At 48.2% G+C, this 20,756-nt stretch overlaps 2 protein-coding genes across 2 annotated transcripts; both read left to right on the plus strand.

The window, feature by feature from the left end:
* On the plus strand, positions 1–9,401 carry GPR157 (G protein-coupled receptor 157). Its single transcript, XM_009906844.2, has 4 exons — positions 1–408; positions 6,481–6,694; positions 7,906–8,100; positions 9,155–9,401. The coding sequence occupies exons 1-4, from the start codon at positions 32–34 to the stop codon at positions 9,368–9,370; spliced, it is 1,002 nt and encodes a 333-aa protein (XP_009905146.2). The 5' UTR covers positions 1–31; the 3' UTR covers positions 9,371–9,401.
* Positions 9,402–12,358: 2,957 nt separating this feature from the next.
* SLC2A5 (solute carrier family 2 member 5) lies at positions 12,359–19,470 on the plus strand. Its single transcript, XM_054175891.1, has 12 exons — positions 12,359–12,441; positions 14,023–14,121; positions 14,372–14,532; positions 14,817–14,941; positions 16,391–16,543; positions 16,620–16,745; positions 17,027–17,214; positions 17,563–17,673; positions 17,919–18,020; positions 18,338–18,413; positions 18,890–19,017; positions 19,148–19,470. The coding sequence occupies exons 1-12, from the start codon at positions 12,385–12,387 to the stop codon at positions 19,379–19,381; spliced, it is 1,560 nt and encodes a 519-aa protein (XP_054031866.1). The 5' UTR covers positions 12,359–12,384; the 3' UTR covers positions 19,382–19,470.
* The last annotated feature ends 1,286 nt before the right edge of the window (positions 19,471–20,756 follow it).

Raw genomic sequence — 20,756 nt, forward strand, 5'->3', positions numbered from 1 at the left:
CCGGGACTGGAGCCGTACCGCTGTGCCCGGCATGCCCGAGCCTTTGCCCCCCACACAGCTGCTGGTGTCGGAGCGGGCCGTGGTGCTGGTGTCCTGCGTGCTGTCCTCCCTGGGCTCCAGCCTGCTGGTCTGCACCCATGCGCTGTGGCCGGAGCTGCGCACCCGGCCCCGCCAGCTCCTGCTCTACCTGTCGCTGGCGGATCTTCTCTCAGCCCTCTCCTACTTCTACGGGGTGCTACAGGACTTCGACAGGACCTCCTGGGACTGCGTGCTGCAGGGTGCCCTGTCCACCTTCTCCAACACCAGCTCCTTCTTCTGGACCATGGCCATTGCCCTTTACCTCTACATCACCATTGTGAGGGGCTCGCCCACAGGCACGGGCTTGCTCTGCTGTTTCCATGTCGTGAGGTGGGTGCTGTCCCCTGTTTCTGGCAGAACACAAGGGGTGGACGCTGCAGGCACCCAGGCTGTGGTCAGGAGCCACCACCGCTGCATGCAGCATGTTCTGCTCGGCTACGAAGCCCTTGGATGGTTGTCGAGTCACCTGCTCTTTCCTTAAGGACAGCGTGCCCTTATCGAGTTCCTTTTCAACAGGGATTTTGCTGTCTAACTAACCAGCCCTGCTTGTTTTCCCCCTTCCCTCCCAATGAAGAACTGGCAATGTGGACAAGCAAAATGTTTTGGTTTTTTTACTTAAGTCTCACAGGAAAATCTTTGGTAAGAGAGGAGGACTCTGAAAATCCTGGCTTCTACTTTCCCTCCATAATCTGCTCTGGTGTCCTAGAAATAACAACATGAAATTCATTTTGGTAATACCTGCCTACTGCAGTCAAAACTCCTGTTTGGGATGTGTTTCTACAGGTCCCTGCCTCCCCAGTGTCAGTTTGCTCTGTTGATCCTTCCCCTTTCCCCAGGCAGGCTGCTGGAATTCGATGCTGGGTAGAGAAATGTAGCCCACAAGTGAGGAGGCTGCTTGTAAAGCACTCCAAAGGTTGTTTTGGCATGTTTGATTGAAAACAAGGCAAAACAGACCACAGAGTTACTCTGTGTCTCAGTTTCTGCTATTTAGAGAGCTCATTTTCCACATCATGTTCAGTAAAAAGCTTTCATTATGCAATCGGAGCTTGTGGAATCATGTGCTACCTCCACGCTGAGCAAAACAGTGATCCTTTAGTCCTCTCTGCTGCCAAGCTGGTGCCATAAATTACAAGAGGAATGATCTGATTTAACACCAAAGAAAAGCCATCAGCACAAGTATTGATTTTCATTTGTTTTCCTAACGTTGATTTTTCAAGCAGCATCATTTGGGAGGCGATGAGACTATGTGTTAAGGACCTGTGGTGATAGGAGAAGGGGCAATGGTTTTAAACCAGGTTCTTTACTCTGAGGGCAGTGAGACACTGGAACAGGTTGTCCAGAGAAGTTGTGGACACCTACCTCATCCCTGGAAGTGTTCCAGGCCAGGGTGGATGAGGCTTTGAGCAACCTGGTCTAGTGGAAGCTGTCCCTGCCCATGGCAGGGGCATTGGAACTAGAAAATCTCTTAAGATCCTTTCCAACTCAAACCATTCTGTGATTGGAGTTGAGTCCAAGTAAAGTTGGACCAGAAAGACATTAAGGCTATGTGTGAATCAGGGAGGAACTTCAATTCCTGCCCTACCTGCTCTCATTATTGCTTGACAAGGTCTACCTGTGAGGAGCCCCAGGTGACTGCATCTGGATACACCAGGCTGTTGGTGAAGATGGAGGAAGATGCAGTGAGACAGTAGAGTGAGTTAGTGAATTTCAAGTGAGGTGCACTGTGAGAACTATGGAGAGGATGGAATGCCAGGAAAGAGACAAGTGTTGCTTAAGGAAAAGAAGAAAGTTTGACTTCTTTGTGGGTGTGCTGCCTGCATCAGGCATCATCACAGAGTTGATGCAAATCTGGCCTGCCTGTAACTTTCCCATCTGCTAATCGCTTGCTGTGTGGCCTTTGTACTTGAACTTCTCAGTCTAGTTCAGTGCTTCTCAACCTCATGGGCTGCAAAGTGTGGAAGGAAACAGATTCACTGAAATCTTGTTGGCTTCAATCTGTGCACTTAGAACTGTAAAAACCCTGAATGATTGCTCTAACCCTGTGATGGAGAAGAAAGGAGGGTTCTAACTGAGCTTCCTCTGGGGGAATTTGCCAGGTTTGTTTTCAGGTCTTTGCAGTAAAAATGAAATGCCATTTTCTGCTCTTGGTATTGATCAGCTCCACTCGCCCTGTTTAAAGGGCAATAGAGAAGGTTCTGCTTTGTAAATGACTCCAGTCATATGCAGAGCCACTGTTTAAAGCTCCTTCCTGCTTTATGATCTGCGTGAAAAGCCAGAGAAAACAAGTGAGAATCTGTTCTCTGCCCATCCCCTCACGGCACACCTTCCTCCTTCCCTTCCCAGTGCTTTTAGCACTACCTGGGAAGCCAATCATAAATTCAATTTCTGGACAAAAGGCTTGAGGATGGCTCCTCTTTGCACTTCTCAGTGACTCCAATGTCCTTCAGGCTATCTGGTACTGTCAGCCCCCAAAACCATCTAGGCAGAAACTGCTACCACTGATACCAAAAGATACCACTTCAGACATTCAGTGCAGAGAGTGGGTGAGGGCAAAGGGCAGACAACGTTTTAAGGATTTAAAGATAACTTTCCAGTATTTTGCTCTAGGCAAGAACCTGGGAAAACTTTGTTTCCCCTTCTCACTTCACAGGATGCTGCTGCGGTCATACAGCAGCCTTTGTGTCAAGAGTCACTTCAGGAGCCACTCTGGAAGGGATTGCAGGCAGGATGGAGTTTGTCATGCATGTTGTCTATTCTTCACAAGCAGTTACTCATGAGGGGCAAGCCTTTGAAGAGGACTACTTTTTTAATGCTGAGTATGAACAGAGGCTGTTCTGTTGCTGAGTGGAGCCAACTAAATACATGTTGGAAGTTGGTACCTGGCATTTTCTTTTCAGGGAAATTAGGATGTCACACTGCATCAAACCTGTCTGACAGGTTTGTTCCTTATTGATTCATGTGATGACACATCCACCTATTCCACTGCTCAGCTGGAGAGCTGCAGCCTCTGTTTTGTTCTTAAACGTGTTGAGCTCAAATGGGCTTTGAAAACAAGCTTACAGTTAGCTTTGTAAATATTTATGTAGTTGTAAGTGTAAGTTCTGGCACCCAGAGTGTAAATTTCCAGGCTCCCTCAGTTGTCCTGGATTTCTGAATATCAAATAGCAGTCAGTGGGGTAATGTCATCTTTTCTGTGAGAGTGGTAGATCCAAACTTGGGGTGAGGAATGGACCAGAACCGACCTTGGGGCTGTTGGATTGTTTCTTGCTTTGCTTCTTGATAGCAACTGAAGTATTTGTATTTTGTGATCAGGCTGTGCAAATGGTTATAAGCAAATACAGGCTTGCTTTTACAGATAGATGAGTAAAATACACATCTCTGTGCTTATAGATATATATAAAATACATATGTGTGCTTATAGATGCATTTATAACCAGCTATATATGCCTGCATGACCATGGGGTGCTTGAAGAACTTTTCCTGCCCTACTGCGTTGTGCATCTGAATCCCAAAGCACTGCCTTGTGCCTGTGTGGAATTTCAGGACTGGATTTCAGTTCCCAAGTGCTGTCTGTAAGGTGCAGGGATCTCTTGAAATTTGCTGTGGAGTTATTTTTCAGTTTATGAGAGCTTGTAGGTCAGGCTGACAGTGGGATCAGCCTGACTGCTGGTGCCTTGGTTTTAGGTTCTCGTATGCTCCTCAGAGAGGAGACTCTGCTTGGTATTGGGAAACTGGTGGTTTGGTACTGCAAAGTGCTCAGTGTTTGAGATGGGGGGAGGGGAAGAAAAACCCCCAAAAGGCAAAAACTTAGTAAGAACAGATTCACTCTGGAGTGCTGCTTACAAAGCTGTCTCCTGAACCGTGGCTGCTATATCCAGAAGACTGATTTTTCTCTCTTCACAGAGTAAAAATTGCTGTCCCCAGAGGAATCACCTGCAGGCTTGCTGGCAGGATGGCTGCTGTCTAACCTGTGCAGGCAGGTGACAGGCTTGTAAAGAGCCTCTGGGGAGTTAAAAAAAGGGACTTGTGCAGCAGAAATCAGAATGTGGTATGAAGCAATGTGACCCAGGCTTGCTGAGGACAAGAAAGCCACCACAACCTGAGCTGTACTCTGCTGTGGTTTCATAGAATCCTAAAATGCTTTGGGTGGGAAGGGATCTATAAAGGTCATCTTACTGTAGTAAGCAGGGACACCTTTAACTACATCAGGTGAAAGGTTTCTTGTCTTACCTTGTGCAATGCAGCACTGGTTTATGTGAAAAGATGTGCTGGGCTGTATGAGTTTTTATTAATGGATTGCAGGAGCGCTATTAGGGCAATAGTACCACTGGTGTACCTGCATTGCCAGCCTGTTACAGTGATGCCAGGAGCAGTCATCTTCCCCTTCTCTCCCACACTGATTTCATTTAGATCCAAGTGTGGTGCCGAGAGCCCCAGCCTAAAAATAATTGCTCTGCTTTGGGGCTCAGAGTAACATTTTTGCCTCTTTGTCTTACCTTGGATCTTTTTAATTCCAGTCTTCATGCATACCTTGGGTGTATAACATCCTAACTCTCTTGTTCCCATGTTCTTCTAGGTGGGTGGTAGAGTGTTGGCATGTTCCAGTCTTTGGGGATCTGTCATTCAGGGCTTCTTAAGAACAAGCAAATCAGTACTCTCAGTTCTCCTTTCCAGTTTTCTAAAATGGAGCTGAAGAAGTTGCCTGAAATGTCTGATTGCTTGCTAGATTCTTTTTTACTCCACTTGGAGTCCGCAATCCTTCACCTTTGATTTGTGGTTGCAGTAGCCATCTGCTCCCCTTACGCTATTTCAGTGGAAATTAACTGCCTGACATGTGGCACTTTTCTTCCTCATGCCTCCTTTTACCACGTACTTGAAGATTTTTAAGTCCCTTGCCTAGTGGTCTGTTGCTTTCTCCTGTGGCCTCTCTTTCTGTGTCTGTACTTAATGCTGTTCTCTTTTATTTCCATGTGCAGTGATTTGACCTGGTTTTATTTTCTCATATGATTCCGTTTCAGGTCACTGTGGAGATTGTCATTAAGGCAAATTAGTTTCTTAACACACTTCCTTTTTCTTTCTGCTCGACTCATTTGTGCTTGTGTGCCTCACTATGGTTTCTTTTAGGAAGTGCCAGTTCTCTTCAATTGTTTTACCTTCCTGGCTGCCTCTTCCAAGTGTACTGCAGTTTGAATGTCTCTGCATCTCTAAGCTTTGTTTTCAGGCAAATCACAGCTTTTATCAAAATGACTCTTGAGTTCATTGAACCTCTCCTGGTGGTGGCAATGCTTGGAATGTTTGTAGCCTGCTCTGATAATAGCATGGGGAGGGCTTCCTGCAGCAGAACTGTCCTTAAATAACAACACTGACTTCAACTAGCACAGGCTGTTCTCAGCTGAGCGCTGAAACAAAATGTTCCCAACATGCTAAAAGCTTGACTCTGAATTTTCTGTCTTTACAGTGTTATATTTACATTTGTTTTGGTTTGCCAGTAGATGAACCTAGCCATCATTTAAGGGTAGGAAATGGGATATTTTTGAAATCTAATATGAGATTATCTCCTGATTTTTTCAGCTGGGCTGTGGAATTTCAGATAATCTGGTCTAGGCAACTGCTGGTTGCCTACATAGTCTGATGCACGTGAGATGGGTTTAAGGAAGATCTTTTTCTTGCTCTCTGCAGCTGCTCCAGGCTGTCAGGGAAAGATGAGTGTGAACCAGGAAGGTAATGGGAGCAGTACAGTAATGGCTTTGTTTTTCTTTGCATCTGGAGAGACCAGGAGGGTTGTGCTGGAAACTCAATCTCAGCACTCTCTGAAGCATTTGTGCCATTGATTGAAGTGTCCCTTGTCCCTCTTAAGACCCCACAAAACCTTCCTCTGAGGATAACTATGGGGAGGGGCAGGTGATGTATGCAGCTGAATGCAGGTCAGTATTTCAGCTGTGGAGTGGTTTATGAGTTGTACATCGCAGGTCAGAGCAGACCTGTCAAGTCCTGGGTGTTAACAGCTCCCAGGAAGGGGCTGAGCATTTTGGGCTCATGGAATATTTCAGTTCGTCGTTGTGGGGTTTTGTGGCCAACCCAAGCTGCTGAGTAACTTAATTCATCTGTGTCACCAGTTATTTTTCTTCTAAATGCTTCCCTATATTTGCTTTTGCTGTCATCGTGCATTTTCAGAACTGGGTATCCCAGGTCCTTGGAAATGGGTCTGCAGGCCATGTTCATAGGCTGTCAAATATCTGCTTCTCAGTCCCTTCAGTCTGAGGCAGGAGTGGTGGTGTTGTGGAATAGATATTGGCACCCTGTCTGATGGAGAATCCCTTGGGCTGTCACCCACTTTCCCTGAGGTGTGGAGGGGCTGATCATGTTCTTGGCTTCACCCCATTCTTCATGTTCTTTGCTCAGCTGGGGAGTCCCCCTTGGCATTACAGTGGCAGCTGTTGCTCTGAAGAAGATTGGCTATGATGCCTCCAACGTTTCTGTGGGCTGGTGCTGGGTCAACTTGGACGCGGAGGATCGTCTCCTGTGGATGCTGCTGACAGGGAAAGTCTGGGAGATCCTGGCCTATGTGACTTTGCCAGTGCTCTACATTCTCATCAAGAAGCACATTAACAGAGCAGTGAGTATTTTGCTGCTTTCAGCTGTGGTCACAGGCTTGCTCTGTGTGATTAGATCCTCCCTTGCTCTGAAGATTTTGCTGCATATTTGGCAGCTACACAGGCAGGAGTCACTTCATCTACCACTGAAATGCACCTAGCGAGCCTGGGAGAAGCAGTACACAACCCTGCAGCATCATTGTGTGGGGATTTAGCAGGAGAAGAATGTAAAAAGCCTTTTGAAAACGTACAAGGGTTATGTGATGTGCATGAGTGACATGTAAATCCTACAGCAAGCCTTGAAACAGGACCTGAAGGACAAACTTCAGTTTTGATGTCTTCCACAGTTCTGTCTGTACCAAGGCTGAGATTGACTCAGTCAGGTTAGGATCTCTAATGACAGCTTTAGGTGTTTATGAGTACCTGGTTTGTGCTAGCAGCATAGTCTGTGCACTGTATAGCCATGGGCACTACAGGCACCCACAACACAGGAGGACACCCTGTCCTTGGAGGGTTTCAAAATTCAGGGGTTTATTTGCTGCTGTTCCTTGTGACTACAGAGAATCCAAGCATCTAGGACAATGTTTGCATAATAGAGACATCTAGACTGAGGGTGGCAGAAGGAACTAGAGCCAGAGACTCCTTTTTTTCCCCTCTAAGTGTGTAAGGGAAAACAAGCCCCACATCTGGAGAGATGTCCAGGAAGATGCTGCCACTGCAAACCTGCTTGCTGTGGTGCGGGTGTGGTGGTTATAGTTAGGGAACAAACACAAATCTGTTAGGGCAGGATCCTGCAGATGGTTTGGAGCAGCAACATAGTGCTGAGCAGTTCCTCAGGGTCCTGGCAAAGGGGAGCTGGGATGGTTTGCTAGTGCCTGTCACCATCACCTGACGTAAAGCAGAATGGACACCGTGTTCCAGCAGCTGTCTCAGATAGCAGTGTGACTGCCTGGAAACCTGACCCTCCACCTGGCCAGGCTCTTCTCTCCTGCTCTGCCAGGATTCTTGGGCACTCTGCTCTCCTGGTCCCACTCCTGCACCCAACTCTTAGAGGAGGTGAAGGCCGGAAGCTGTCACTCTCCTCTTGTAACAGGAGTCTGTAGTTATGTCCCTGTTAGCTTGCAATGAGGTGCAAGAATTTAAGATGCTCTGGAAAGATTCCCTGAAGCTAAAAGTCTGACTTGTGTAGCTTTTTTTATTTCTGTTTTTGTCTTCCTCCCACCCTCCATGGAAGCATGCAGCTCTCTCAGAGTATCGCCCCATTCTCTCAAGAGCACCTGCATTCCAGCCCCCGACTTCCATAGCAGATAAGAAGCTGATTCTCATTCCTGTCATCTTCATCGTCCTCCGCATCTGGAGCACTGTCCGGTTCATCCTGACCCTCTGCAACTCTCCTGCAGTGCAGAATTCAGTCCTGGTTGTCTTGCATGTAAGTGTTCGTCAGGAAATGCGTGAGGAGGAGGATCCGGGAGGGAGATGAGATTTTGCTGCTCTTAATGTCACTTTCCCTGTGGCAGGGACATTTGCTGCTGGCCAGCGCTGGCTGGGGTGCTCCGCAAGAGCTGCTCCAGCAGCATCTAGTGGCCACAGACAGTAACTGCAACAGGAGCGCCGGGCAGTGCCAGCTGCTTAGAGCAAAAGCAGACTCAGAACAGGAATGTTGGGTGTCTGCCCTTCACCATAGCATCACAGAAGCTTTTCAGCTGGAAAAGACTGTTAAGGTCATCAGCTCCAACCAGGGCTCAGCGTGCTCCTGCCCTACACCAGGCTGTAGAAACAACAACCCCCAAAAGCCACCTGGGCCACTGCTGGGTGCCAGGGTGACCTTTCTGAATTTGTTTTTCCACTTTTGGAATGGGTTGCCCAGAGATGTGGATACCTTATCCCTGGAAGTATTTAAGACCAGGCTGGATGAGGCTTTCAGCAACCTGGTCTAGTAGGAGACATCCCTGCCCCAGGCAGGGGGGTTAGCGCTAGGTGGTCTTTAAGGTCCCTTCCAATTCAAGATGTTTAGTCATGAGGTCTGTGGTGATGGGTTGGACTTGATGAGCTTTGAGGTCTCTTCCAACCTTGGTGATTCTGTGATGTTCTATGAATTAGGTGGAAGTTTTTGGCTATCAGTTGGGCAGTACTGTAGCTGGTCTGACATTGAATCCTAAAGTCATTAAGGTTGCAAAAGAGCCCCAAGGTCATCAAGTCCAACTGTCAACCCAACACCACCATAGCCACTAAACCATGTTCCCAAATGCCATGTCTACACAGTTTTTTGAACTGCCCCAGGGGTGGTGACTCCACCACCACCTCCCTGGGCAGCCTGTTCCAATGCCTGACCACTCCTGGTGAAGAAACCATTTCTGATGCCCATCCTAAACCTCCCCTGGTGTAACTTGAGGCCATCCCTAGTTACTTAAGACATGATGGTTGCTCTTCTCTGGGGGTGCCTGCAGGAAGGGCTTTGGTTCATTCCTTCCTTGCTCTCGCAGGGCATTGGTAACACTTTCCAAGGAGGAGCCAACTGCATCATGTTTGTCCTCTGTACGCGGGTGGTGCGGACTCGGCTGCTTTCCTCCATCTGCTGTTGCCACTGTGATGAGTCAGAATGGCAAAGATCAAACAGCCCCTGGCAGAGCCCAGAACCCCACAAGGACAAGGATGTGCCAGGCCCTGAGCGGACCAAACCTCTGCTTTCCAGCACCTGAGCCCGGGCTGCCTGCATCTTGGAGTTGCTTTCTTGGTAAAGATCTTGTGTGAGTCTTTCCTCCTGCTCTGCCTGTGTACAGCTTCATGATGTGGGGGTTGGGGAGCAGCTATCAGTAAGCAGTTTGCAAGGGTAGGTTTCTACTGCTGCTGTGGGGGTTCCCTGTCCAGCTCCTCCTCATGCTCTTCTGGGGTGAGACCATTTATAGAACTGATCCCTCCCCTTCCCCATCAGCTGAGGCTGTGTCTGTACCTCCAGCCTGTAAAATGAGGAAGCAGACTGCAGTGCTGTCTGGCCCAGAGGGACAGCACACCAGTGAAAGCTGAAGAAGAATGTGTGGTTTCTTCTGGTGTAAAATGCCATGCACACACACATTTCTCCAGTGCTGCCCACTACAGATGCCCCATGTGTTCCTCAAAAGGTGATGCAACCCCTGCTGCCCATTGTTGCAGAAAGAGAACTGGGAATGTGTTCAGGTTTTTGAAGCCAGCCCTGAAGTGAAATGGTCACCAGCTTGTCTTCAGGGAACCCAAAACACCACCACACATACAAAATACACTCCCCTCCAAAAACACCAAACCAGCCTAATCAAAACAGACTCCTTGTTCTCAGATGCATTGTTCCACAGCAGAGCTCTGAGAAGTACTGTGGGAGGAAGATGCAGCTTCACAGAATGACACTGGCAGCTGGCAGGGGTTCAGGGAACAATGGTGGTTTGAAAAGGCCAGTGGAAAGTCTCCAGTCATCTTCCCGTAGGCAAGGCTGGAGTAAGGAAAAGAGCTCAAGGAGAACCTCAAATAGGTGTCTGTAGCTCCAAACACTGAAGCTGACCAGAAATGAAATGTGAGGTAATAAAGGAGGAGATTTACAGTAGTGCTTGGCTTCTCCTGATGAGTCCCCCTCAATCTGGCATGCAGATGACTCGAACACTTTCCTGTCAGGCATGGCCTGGAGAACTCTATCTCAGATGCTCCTGAAGGTGGCTGGGCATGGGGTACTTGGTTGTGATTTCGGATTGGGTCTGTTGTGCCTGTTTTCCGCAGTTGCATGGTGATGTGCCTGTGGCTTGAGCTGCAGCAAGCCTGTTGCCCTGGCTCAGGACAAAGCCGTGTGTGTTAGCTGCAGGAAGATGAGCCAGTCCTGGTTTTTAACTGTACTTCCTTTTGAGCAGGTGTGGGATCATCCCAGAGCCCCACAGAGGGAGCTGAAGCCTGGGGAGAAGCCCTGCTGGAGTGGCTGAAGGAACGGAAGAGGTCCTGCTTCTCCTTGGCATGCAGATAGCAGCTGCTTTGGTCTTGACTTATGCTCAGGATCCTCTGGAAGACGCTGCTTGGCTGCACTCCGACTTCCTGGGTTTCTTCCATCCTTCCCTTCTCCTTCCATTATAAATCTTTACAATTGTTTGGGAGTTTGCTTTTCTGCCTGACAAAGGCAATATGTTGTGTCTTGTGGGGTGGACAAATGTTGTGGTGATAGGAAGACTTGAGTAGCTTCTGAATAGGACTGTCCTGGGCATGGATTTCAGTCCTGGTGTGTGAGGCTTTCAGGCCTGGCTCCTGTTCCTCACTTGAATGTGGACAACTCGTGTGCAAACATGCTTGTTTTGTGGTGGTGATGGATGGATCTTGTTAATGGTTTAGTCCTCTTCCTTGGTGGTTAGGAGTTGCCATCATCAGGCTCTGTGGTGGCAGCATGCTTCCTGCTTCCTAGGGAAATGTGAACTCTGTGGCCCCCTTGATGCTCAGAGATATCTGGGTGTCCCACCCCAGCTGTCAGCAAGGACAGCCCTCCCCAGCAGCAAGACTGTGCCTGGCATATGCTCTGAACTCCTGATGTCCTCTGCTGAAGCACAGCCTGCAGTCTGCCCTTGCTCTGGGAGTGTTCCATCAGAGGCGGGGAGGAAGTGGGGTTTTGTTTGCTGTCTGGAGCTAGTGGTTTATTTACAGCTCCTCACTTGCTTGTTGTTTATATGTTTTCTCCAACTTGTACAAAATAAAGTTTAGTTCTTTACCAAGGTGTTGTTCAAGTGTGTTTGGGTAGGTCTCAGCAGCTTGGAGGATGTATAGCCAGTCAAAGAGCACATGCAAGGCACATGGGGAGCAAGCTGCTGGGTGTTAAAAGGCAGATGAACCAATAACAACAAGGTTTGGTTCACATTGCTCTGGCAGCAGGAGCTACCTATGGACTTTGCATTTCTCAAACTCCTGGCATTGGAGTTGACAATTAACCAGGTCCTGTACTGTTCCAAGTGGTCTCTGAGTGCAGGAGGTTAATACCAAGTCAGCTACACGTGGTATACCTTGCATGTAGAAGGTAAGGAGCTCGTGGGCTTTGGTGGGGAACCAAAGAGAAAGAGATCTGAGGATGAACCTGGTCTCTGGGGACTGCAGAAGTGCCCTGACAGCTTGGTCCCTGCAAGGTATGGCATTTTGGCCCAAGGACAGAGAGGCAGGAGGGTTAATTGCAGTTCAGCTTTATTGCTGAACAATTTATTGTTGACTTTGGCAAATGCCCTCTCTGCTGCCAGGGCTGCACCCCTAGAACACCTCATTCTCCCCAGAACGGAACAGTTGCCAGGCAGCCTTTGCAGCTGCACCATCCACAGCTACTCAGTAGCTGCTTACTGCTATAGCCTGGTCCCTGCGCTTACAGCTCGGGGAAAACAGCTCATTTAGAAGGTTTTGCAGTAAGTCAGCCCCTTCCCGCTGGCCAGCTGAGCACATTTCCCCTCTAGCTGGGCAGCACCTCTGTTTTGAGTCAGAGTCTGATGAAAGAACATCTGAGCTAACAGCCACACACTTGACCAAGGAAAGGAAAGAGGAGACACGAGGGAGTCGTGCAGAGAAAGGGGATGATCAGACAGCAGCAACGTGCTTTCGCTGCGTGAGCTCCTTGTTGATTGGATGCTTTCTGCAGTCACAGAGGGGAATTTTCTTTGCAGGGTGTTTTCAACCCCTGTGTTGTCTGTTTTGGCTCTAAAAGTGTGTGCTTGGCATCTGTGAATAGAACTCCAACATGAAGTTGAAGGGAAAGAAGCAGGAGAGCTCCAACAGCCATGAAGGCTCAAGGGGGGTAAGTATGCTGACCTGTATGCTTGCAACTTCAGCCTCCTGCAGAGAAGCTGTTTGAGATCTGCAGGGACCTGTAGAGGAAGGAGAAGACCAAAGTTTTGTGGGCTAACATATCTCACAGGAAGAACAGAGATGTGTCTGTTCTTGAAGGTAGTTTAGTTTATGTGTGTCGGCAGTGTCCTGTTGCACTCTCTGGTGATTTTCTCTCTCTGTCTGCAGCTGACTGACCATGTCACTCCTGGGGGACTTTCCCCTTCTGTCTGTGAGTTTCCTTTCCTACTTTCTACTCACTTGTAGGCTGCAGATGCTCTGGATGGAAGCTGCCTTTCACAGCAGTGTTTTTGTGGCATTGTGCACAATGCCATGGCTGTGTATGCTGGGGGCTGTCTGAATGTGAACAATTGCCACCAGTGGCTCTGTTGAGGCAGCCACCAATGCAGGCTGTAAACAGTCTCTCTGCAACTACCTGAAAGGAGGTTGAAGTGAGGTGGGGATGGGTCTCCCCTCTCAAGGAACTGGTAATAGGACCAGAGGAAATGGCCTCAAGTTGCCCCAGGGGAGGTTTGGTTTGGCTATTAGGAAAACCATCTTTTGTGCAAGAGTCTCTGGAGGTCTGCTGCTAGAGGTTCTGAGGGGTGTCCTGAGTACAAGGCATACAAGCAGCAATCTGGACAAATGGCAGATACTTGATGTGGGGCCTGAGCTGAGTGTTGGGACACAAAGGCTTGCAGACATTGAGGATACTTATGATGACAGAAAATTATGTGTCTGGATGTCAAATGGCTTTAGTGATGTAGCAGCAGTGAGAGGAATTAGTGAATTATTAAACCAACACAAAGCCAACAGAGCAGCTCAGCCAATGCAGCAGGGCCAGCCTGAGGACGGAACAGCAATGAAATCATTGCCAAAAGGAAAGTGCTTGTAAATCTGGGGACTGTACCCACATCATGGTTGGTGTTTGATCCTGCTCCAGGTGGTGATTTCACCCTCCTGTATAACTACAAAGTGCTGCTCTTCTTTCTCACCACCAAGCCTCCAGTGAGCTACTGGGATAAGTTCTAACTGGCTTCAGTGGCGTTCAGATTAGATCCATCACCAGCTTGATCCTGAAAAGTGGGAGGCAGGACAAGCCAGCATGTGATAGCAGAACAAATGAGCAGGAAAGAGGTTTTGTCACCTCATGCAAAATAAAATATCTTATCTTGAAAGATTTCCTGTGCCAATCTCCTGTGTTATGCACTCCCCAATTTACACATTGAGAAAAGAATAATTGCACACCATTGCATTGGGTTTTTTCCCCCCTTCCCTGCCAGGTGGTTCCTTTAAACGTGCTAACTTCAAAATTATTCATCATCCAAATGTTCCATCAGTAGCAGGGAAGAGTAGAAAGAATTATTGCAATGACTGGGTGCAAATGGAGCAGAACAGAAGGAGTGCTCATGAAAACAACCAGTTGGGCTTCTGTTGTACAGCAATGTGAAGCAGACAACACAGAAGGCAAGTCTTAGGGGACTTATTTATTTGTCATTCCTGCCTAAAAGCTTCTAAGGTGGTGTCTGTGTTTGTTCTTTCCCCTCCACAGAAAATGACACTATTGCTTGCTCTGGTAGCACTGATAGCTGCCTTTGGATCTTCTTTCCAGTATGGCTACAATGTCTCTGTGATCAATTCTCCAGCCCCGGTAGGTTGGCCTGTGGAAGGGAGCCTGGCGAAGGAGGGCAGCCTTGTAACAGCCGACTGTGGGTATTGGTGGTTCCCTGGGAGGGGAAATGGGGATGTTAAGGTGTTTGGTCTTTGCCAGCATAAGGAATGTCTTCATTCTAGAATCCAGGGGTGAGAGTGATGGGGAGGAATCTATGGTATTTGTTGGTAATGAACCTTTCCAGCATGAAAACTTGACCGTGTTAAACGTATCCTGTTTTTCGTTCCAGTACATGCAGGACTTTTACAACCAAACCTACATCAACAGGACTCACAAGCCTATGGATGGTGCCTTCATGACACTACTCTGGTCTCTTACTGTGTCCATGTACCCTCTGGGAGGCTTTTTTGGGTCCCTCATAGTGGGGCCTCTAGTCAACAATTGTGGCCGGTATGTGATAGTGGTGCTTGGGAGCTTTCACCACCTGTTTGCTGGGTTCAGATAAGATTTGCCTCACAAGTCACCACAGCTGACCAGGGCTGCCAGGAGCATGACTGTGTCTTGCACACCTTGATTGTAAAGCAGATGGGCTGCTGATTAGTTGCTGGACTCAGCAACACACCTTATCTCCCACATGTAGAAGAATTTCTGGATTCAATTTGGTCAGGCCCTGGCTGCGTGCTGGGCACTGAGCCAGGTAGACTGACTCTGTCTCCTTCCCTGCTACTTTGCAGAAAGGGCACTCTGCTGATCAATAACATCTTCTCCATTGCTGCTGCAATCCTTATGGGAACCTCAGAGCTAGCAAAAACCTTTGAAGTAATCATCATTTCACGTTTTATCATGGGAATATTTGCTGGTAAGTGAGAGGTTGGATGGCAAAAGGAGAACAATGAATGTGTTCTTGGCTATGTAAAGAGGTTGCATTCTCACAAGGAATGGTTTCACAGGTAGCAGTGCTGGCAGCCCCTGTTGTGTGCAGGGCCCCTCTACCAGGGCTGGTTCCCCATACTCTGAGCAGTCAGAATTCACCACCACTGGAGTGCAGGAGTCACTGCTAGCAGGGTTTGATCTGGGCAGTTAAAAGGCTGGTTAGAGTGTGAGCTTAAACCACTGCACCTCAGGAGTTCAGTTTGTTTTCTAGTTGCTTTATACTTGTTGCCATGCCTTTGGCTTTCAGATAACAGCTCGATCACCTGTGTAGCTCCAAGCTCCTGAAGGCTAGGAACTTTAGAAATGCAAGATAAGAGCCTCACATGGTCATCTGGCACCAGGAGCTTGGGGTTTGCATGCCAGGATTTACAGCATAGGCGTGGGAGCTGGCAGCTCTTGGTGTCACTGTGGGTGACACAGAATGATCCTCAAAATAACCTATGTCCTGCTCAAGTAGAGCTACCTACTGCAGCATGCTGATAGAAAAGGTGTGGAGATGTGAGGCACATGGTTTAGTGGTGGACTTGACAGTGCTGGGTTAATGGTTGGTCTTGATGATCTTAAAGGTCTTTTCCAGCCTGAACAATTCTGTGACTCAGTGATTCTGTGCTATCTGTAAGATAGCAAAGCACTCTGCAAAATATTCCTGAGCAATTAAAGGAGCAGTAAATTTTTAATAGCCAACAAGAGGTCACATCCCTCTGTCCTCATGCCAGCTTGTTTGGCCACTGATTTAATTTTTTGGTTTAGAGAAATCAGAAATTCCTTCCTCACACTTCGAGCTTGTTCCCAAACCTGAGCACTACATGTTTGTAATTTAATCTGCTGTGTTGAAATACTTGGCAGACCCTGCTAGGAGAAAGCTGATGGACGCTGAGAACTCCCAGATCATCTGCCAGGTCTGTAGGCAGGCTACTGCTAGTCTTTTTGGACTCCTAAAATGCAATGCTGCTGAGCAGTTAATAACCTAGACCCTCAAAGCAGCAGCAGGTGGGCAGGTTGCTCTTCTAAGGCTCATCATGCACACATAGTTGGTTCTCTTCCGTGCTTCAACTGAGATGGGTGAAACAATCCAGATGCACCAGATGCAGTGTTGGGTTTTGTACCTCTTCTCACACCAAGAGATCCAATGCCATGTGGGTTTTGTCCCATATTCCACTGTAGAAGGAGGGAAACACACGCAGCTTGTTCACTGGCTAGAAGATGGCATTAAATCTTCAGCTGGAGCAGAAGGATTTGGGTACCAAGTTTCCATAAGTCCTGCAGTCAGGCAAGGATCACTGTGGTCTCATGTGGGACACCAGCACATTGATGAAGGTAGTGAGCAAGCTGATGTCAGGCAGCTGCATGGCTAACACTGTTCTCTACCTCCTAGGTCTGGCTTCCAATGTGGTACCCATGTTTCTTGGGGAAATAGCCCCCAGAAATCTGAGAGGTGCTATTGGGGTAGTACCACAACTCTTCATCTCCGTTGGGATCCTTGTTGCTCAGATCCTTGGTCTCAACAGCATCCTTGGGAATGCTGAAGGTAAAGCCCTGCCTTGGGACTTCTCTGTGGGCTCCACTGGGGAAAGATTTCTGATGGTTGCCATCTTGTCTCACAGGCTGGCCTGTGCTGCTGGGGCTCACTGGGATCCCATCACTCATTCAGCTCCTTGTATTGCCCTTTTTCCCTGAGAGTCCCAGGTACCTGCTGATACAGAAGGGCAACGAAGAGCAAGCACGGAAAGGTAGAGCATCAGCCTTTACTGGAAGGGGAGGTGGAGTGGGGCAGGTCTGACTGTGGGGCACAACTGACAGCAAGCAAGTAGGAGATTCTGCACTGACATGGTGCTGGTGGATGGAATTGCTGCAACGTTGCTCCTTTCTGTGCACGTGTGAATCCCTGACTTCCCCCCGTGGAAGCACTGCTGGCCACGGCTTGCATCTTGTTCTCTCTTGATTTGAAGCAGGAGAGCTCACTGCACACCTGCTGCCTGGGGTCCATAACTCACTTTCCTCTCCTGACTAGCTCTACAGAAGCTGAGAGGCAGGCCTGATGTGGATGAGGAGATAGAAGAAATGCGCCAAGAAGACCGTTCAGAAAAGGAAGAAGGACAATTCACTGTCCTCAGCCTGTTCACCTTCAGAGGCTTGCGGTGGCAGCTCATCTCTATCATTGTCATGATGATGGGCCAGCAGCTCTCTGGAGTGAATGCGGTGAGTGGGAAGCAACTGGGAAAGGCCAGCAGGGTGGGAAATGTATTGTGGATGCTGTGAGGCAGTGCTGACACAGAGCTAGCACCTAGGACACCTCACGTTGTGGTGGGTTGACCCTGGCCAGTAGCAATCCAACAGTCACCTGTACCAGATAAAGACTCAGTAAGGATGGTTTGGATGCTTAGAGTAAGCTGCTTGTGTCTGGATCCAAACACCAACGTCTCCAGGAAGGAGAGAGTTCAGTTCTTGGGCTTCTGTGCACCAGTTCCAGGATGGAAAAGCAGCCAGGAAGGGATTCCTCTGTTCTGCCTTTGGTCACACATGAACACAGCTCTGGTTTTGCTGCAGGTCTTCTACTACGCAGACAAAATCTTCCGGTCAGCAGGTGTGAAAGAAGAAAGCGTTCAGTATGTCACAGTCTCTATAGGGGCCATCAATGTCGTCATGACTTTGCTTGCTGTAAGTTTCTATTCACAGTCCTCACTGGCATTGGGTACTGATGCATGGCTTTCCCATTCTCTTACTGTTATTAACACATCCGGATTTGTGCAGTTCCTGGGTCACTTCATACCCACAAACCCTTAGCAGATAGTGGAAATGTCACTGAATATCTTGGAAGACAAGGACTACCTTGGTAGATTTTGCTGGAGTAAGAAGTGTTGTGTCCACTGAGTCTGGTTTCTCACCTCTTCTGTCTCTTTCAGGTTTTCATTGTGGAATCCCTGGGGAGGAGAATCCTTCTCCTTACTGGCTTTGGACTGTGCTGTGTCTCCTGTGCAGTGCTAACTCTGGCCCTCAATCTCCAGGTGTGTGCTGAATGGCTCAGGTGATCCTCCCCATGTGTTTGGACCTTGGTGTACTTGAAGTTGCTTCTACACCATGGGTGGAGAGAGGACAGCATGAAAGGTCTCTGTACTTGTGTATGTGCCTAAAGTAAGCCCAGGAAAATCTATGATCCTGCTTGTCTGAATGCTGCTTCCAGTACTCTGTGTTCAGTACTTCTTGCATCCCTTTGTTGCAAGGTGGTTCTGGCTTAAGAATGCCTTAACACAATCACTGCCTTGAATGTGTTGGTGATGTTCAGATAGGAACCACATCTAACCCAGGATTCAATTCTTCACAGCCCACTGTCTCGTGGATGTCTTACATCAGCATAGTGTCTGTCATTGTTTACATCATCGGGCACGCTATTGGAGCCAGTAAGTACACACAGCCCAGCTGAGTGTCCTCCACAAGCTGGGTAAGCCAAGTGTTGTGCTCAATTTCAGATCAAAAGCTTTCCAGAGCTGATCCAAAGAGATCAGATTTCTTCTCTGTGTGGCCATGCACCTTGGTGATTGCCACTTTTGGCTCATTTATCACAGAATCCTTTGGCTTGGAAAAGACCTTGAAGATTATCCAGCCCAACCATTCTCTGAGTCTGCCAAGGCTGGTGCTACACCATGGCCCTCAGCACAACTCCTCTGTGGCTTTTAAACACCTGCAGGGATAGGGAATTCAGCCACCTCCCTGGGGAGCCTGTTCCAGTGTTTGAGAACCCTTTCAGTAAAGAAATTTCTTCTAGTGTCCAACGTAAACCTCCTCGGCTGCAACTTGATGCCATGTCCTCTTCTTCTGTCACTTGTTACTAGGGAGAATTGCCTTTGGGGTTTCCAAATCTGTATCTGCATTTCAGGTCCAATTCCCTTTGTGTTGATCACTGAGATGTTCCTGCAGTCATCCCGGCCTGCAGCCTTCATGGTGGGTGGGTCTGTGCATTGGCTCTGCAACTTCACCGTGGGCCTTGTGTTCCTCTACATGGAGGTAAGATGCAATCACAGAAGGCAGGGCAAGACTTCAGCTTTTTTGGATAGCTATTGCAGGTTCAAATCATTACACATACACAACTGGAGTATCCCTCTGATCCTTGCTCTGTCTTCTGTTGCTGTTCTAGGCTGGACTAGGGCCCTACTGCTTCCTCATCTTCTGTGCCATATGCCTTGCCAGCATAGTTTACATCTTCTTTATTGTCCCTGAGACAAAGAACAAAACCTTCATGGAAATCAACAAGATCATGGCCAAGAGGAACAAGGTGGAGATCCGGGAAGATAAAGAAGAGCTTAAGGATTTCCATACTGTATCAGGTGGGCAGGCAGAGAAGAAATCAACATCCAGCAGTGAGATGTGACCCAGCCCATGATTTAGCCTGGCCCAGACATTTTTCAGTGGAAGAACAAATACATCAATTCATCATTTGATACTGATCTTCTTGTAGACCTCCTGCAGTCTTTCCACAGAAGGACTTTTCCTATTAGCCATTGTGTCTTGAGATCTTGCTCCTGTTGAGTAATCAGCAGGACCATTCTGGTTCCTGCCATAGCCACTGCCCCGGCAGATCACCATTCATGGGATTTGTCACAAGAAAAGGGCAAATGTCCTCGGCCAGCTCAGCTCCTGTGATCTACTAACCTGTGTCATGAGGTGATGTATGTCCTGATTGACACATCTCAAGTGACACAAGTCAGGCTGTAGGCTGGGATTTGCCCTGAGATTTGTAGAGGAACACAAGTCATGTATTTGGGGGTCCAGCATGGGTGCCACTCTAGGATGAGGTGTCAGTTGTCCTGTTTGTTGGGTGGGCTGATAATGGCTTTCATCCTGTCAAGTCTTGTCGTCCTTCTGTGTGCCTCAAAGATTAAACACATGGCTCTGAGCCCCAGCAAGACAAAGCACCAGTCCCTGCTTGGGGCTTCACACTCCTGCAGCTGGGGATGGTGCTCTACCTTCAACAGCAGCGATCCTGTCCAGGAGTGAAAGCTAAGGGCATGAGAAGGTGAGAGAAGGGACAACATCCTGCTTTTCCCAGGACAGCCTGTGGCCATGTTCAAATGTTTTGATATTGCAATGGAATTTCCCAATTGCAGACTCCCTTCTGTAGTGCTAAGACGAACCACATTTTGATGAGTCCTGTATTGGTCATTAACCTTCTCCTAGATGTAATAAACATATCTTAGCCGTCCTGTTGTCAGCCTTCTTGCTGGTGTTAATTTCTGCATCACACTTCTGAAGGGTTGGACTTGAAGAACTTGCATGTCTCTTCAAACCAAAATGATTCAATGATTCCATGAATGCATGACTGTGCTTTTCTGCCCCGCAGGCAGCAATGGGATTTCAGCAACAAGACAGTGCTAACCTGAACCACACTCTTGAGGAGCCCTGGCAAAACCAAGGCTTAGCTTCCAGTTTTAGTAACAATAAAAGCGGTAAATTCCTTTTCTCTCTCCCCACAAGTCTTTATGTTCATACAGGAAGATGCAAAGGCAATGTAAGAATCATAGAATTGGTTTGGTTGCAAGAAACCTTTAAGTTCATAAAGTCCAATCTCTAACCCAGCACTGTACCACATCCCTCAGCACCGTCTATCCATGGTTGTAGAAACCCCCAGTCCTGGGGACTCCACCACTGCCCTGGGCAGCCTCGTCCGGGGCTTCGCCGCCCTTTTGGGGAAGAAATTTTTCATATCCAACCTCACCCTGGTGTCCGAGATGTGGCCTCACCAAGTG

This window comes from Dryobates pubescens, chromosome 33 (assembly GCF_014839835.1).
Source record: "Dryobates pubescens isolate bDryPub1 chromosome 33, bDryPub1.pri, whole genome shotgun sequence".
Lineage (NCBI taxonomy): Eukaryota > Metazoa > Chordata > Aves > Piciformes > Picidae > Dryobates > Dryobates pubescens.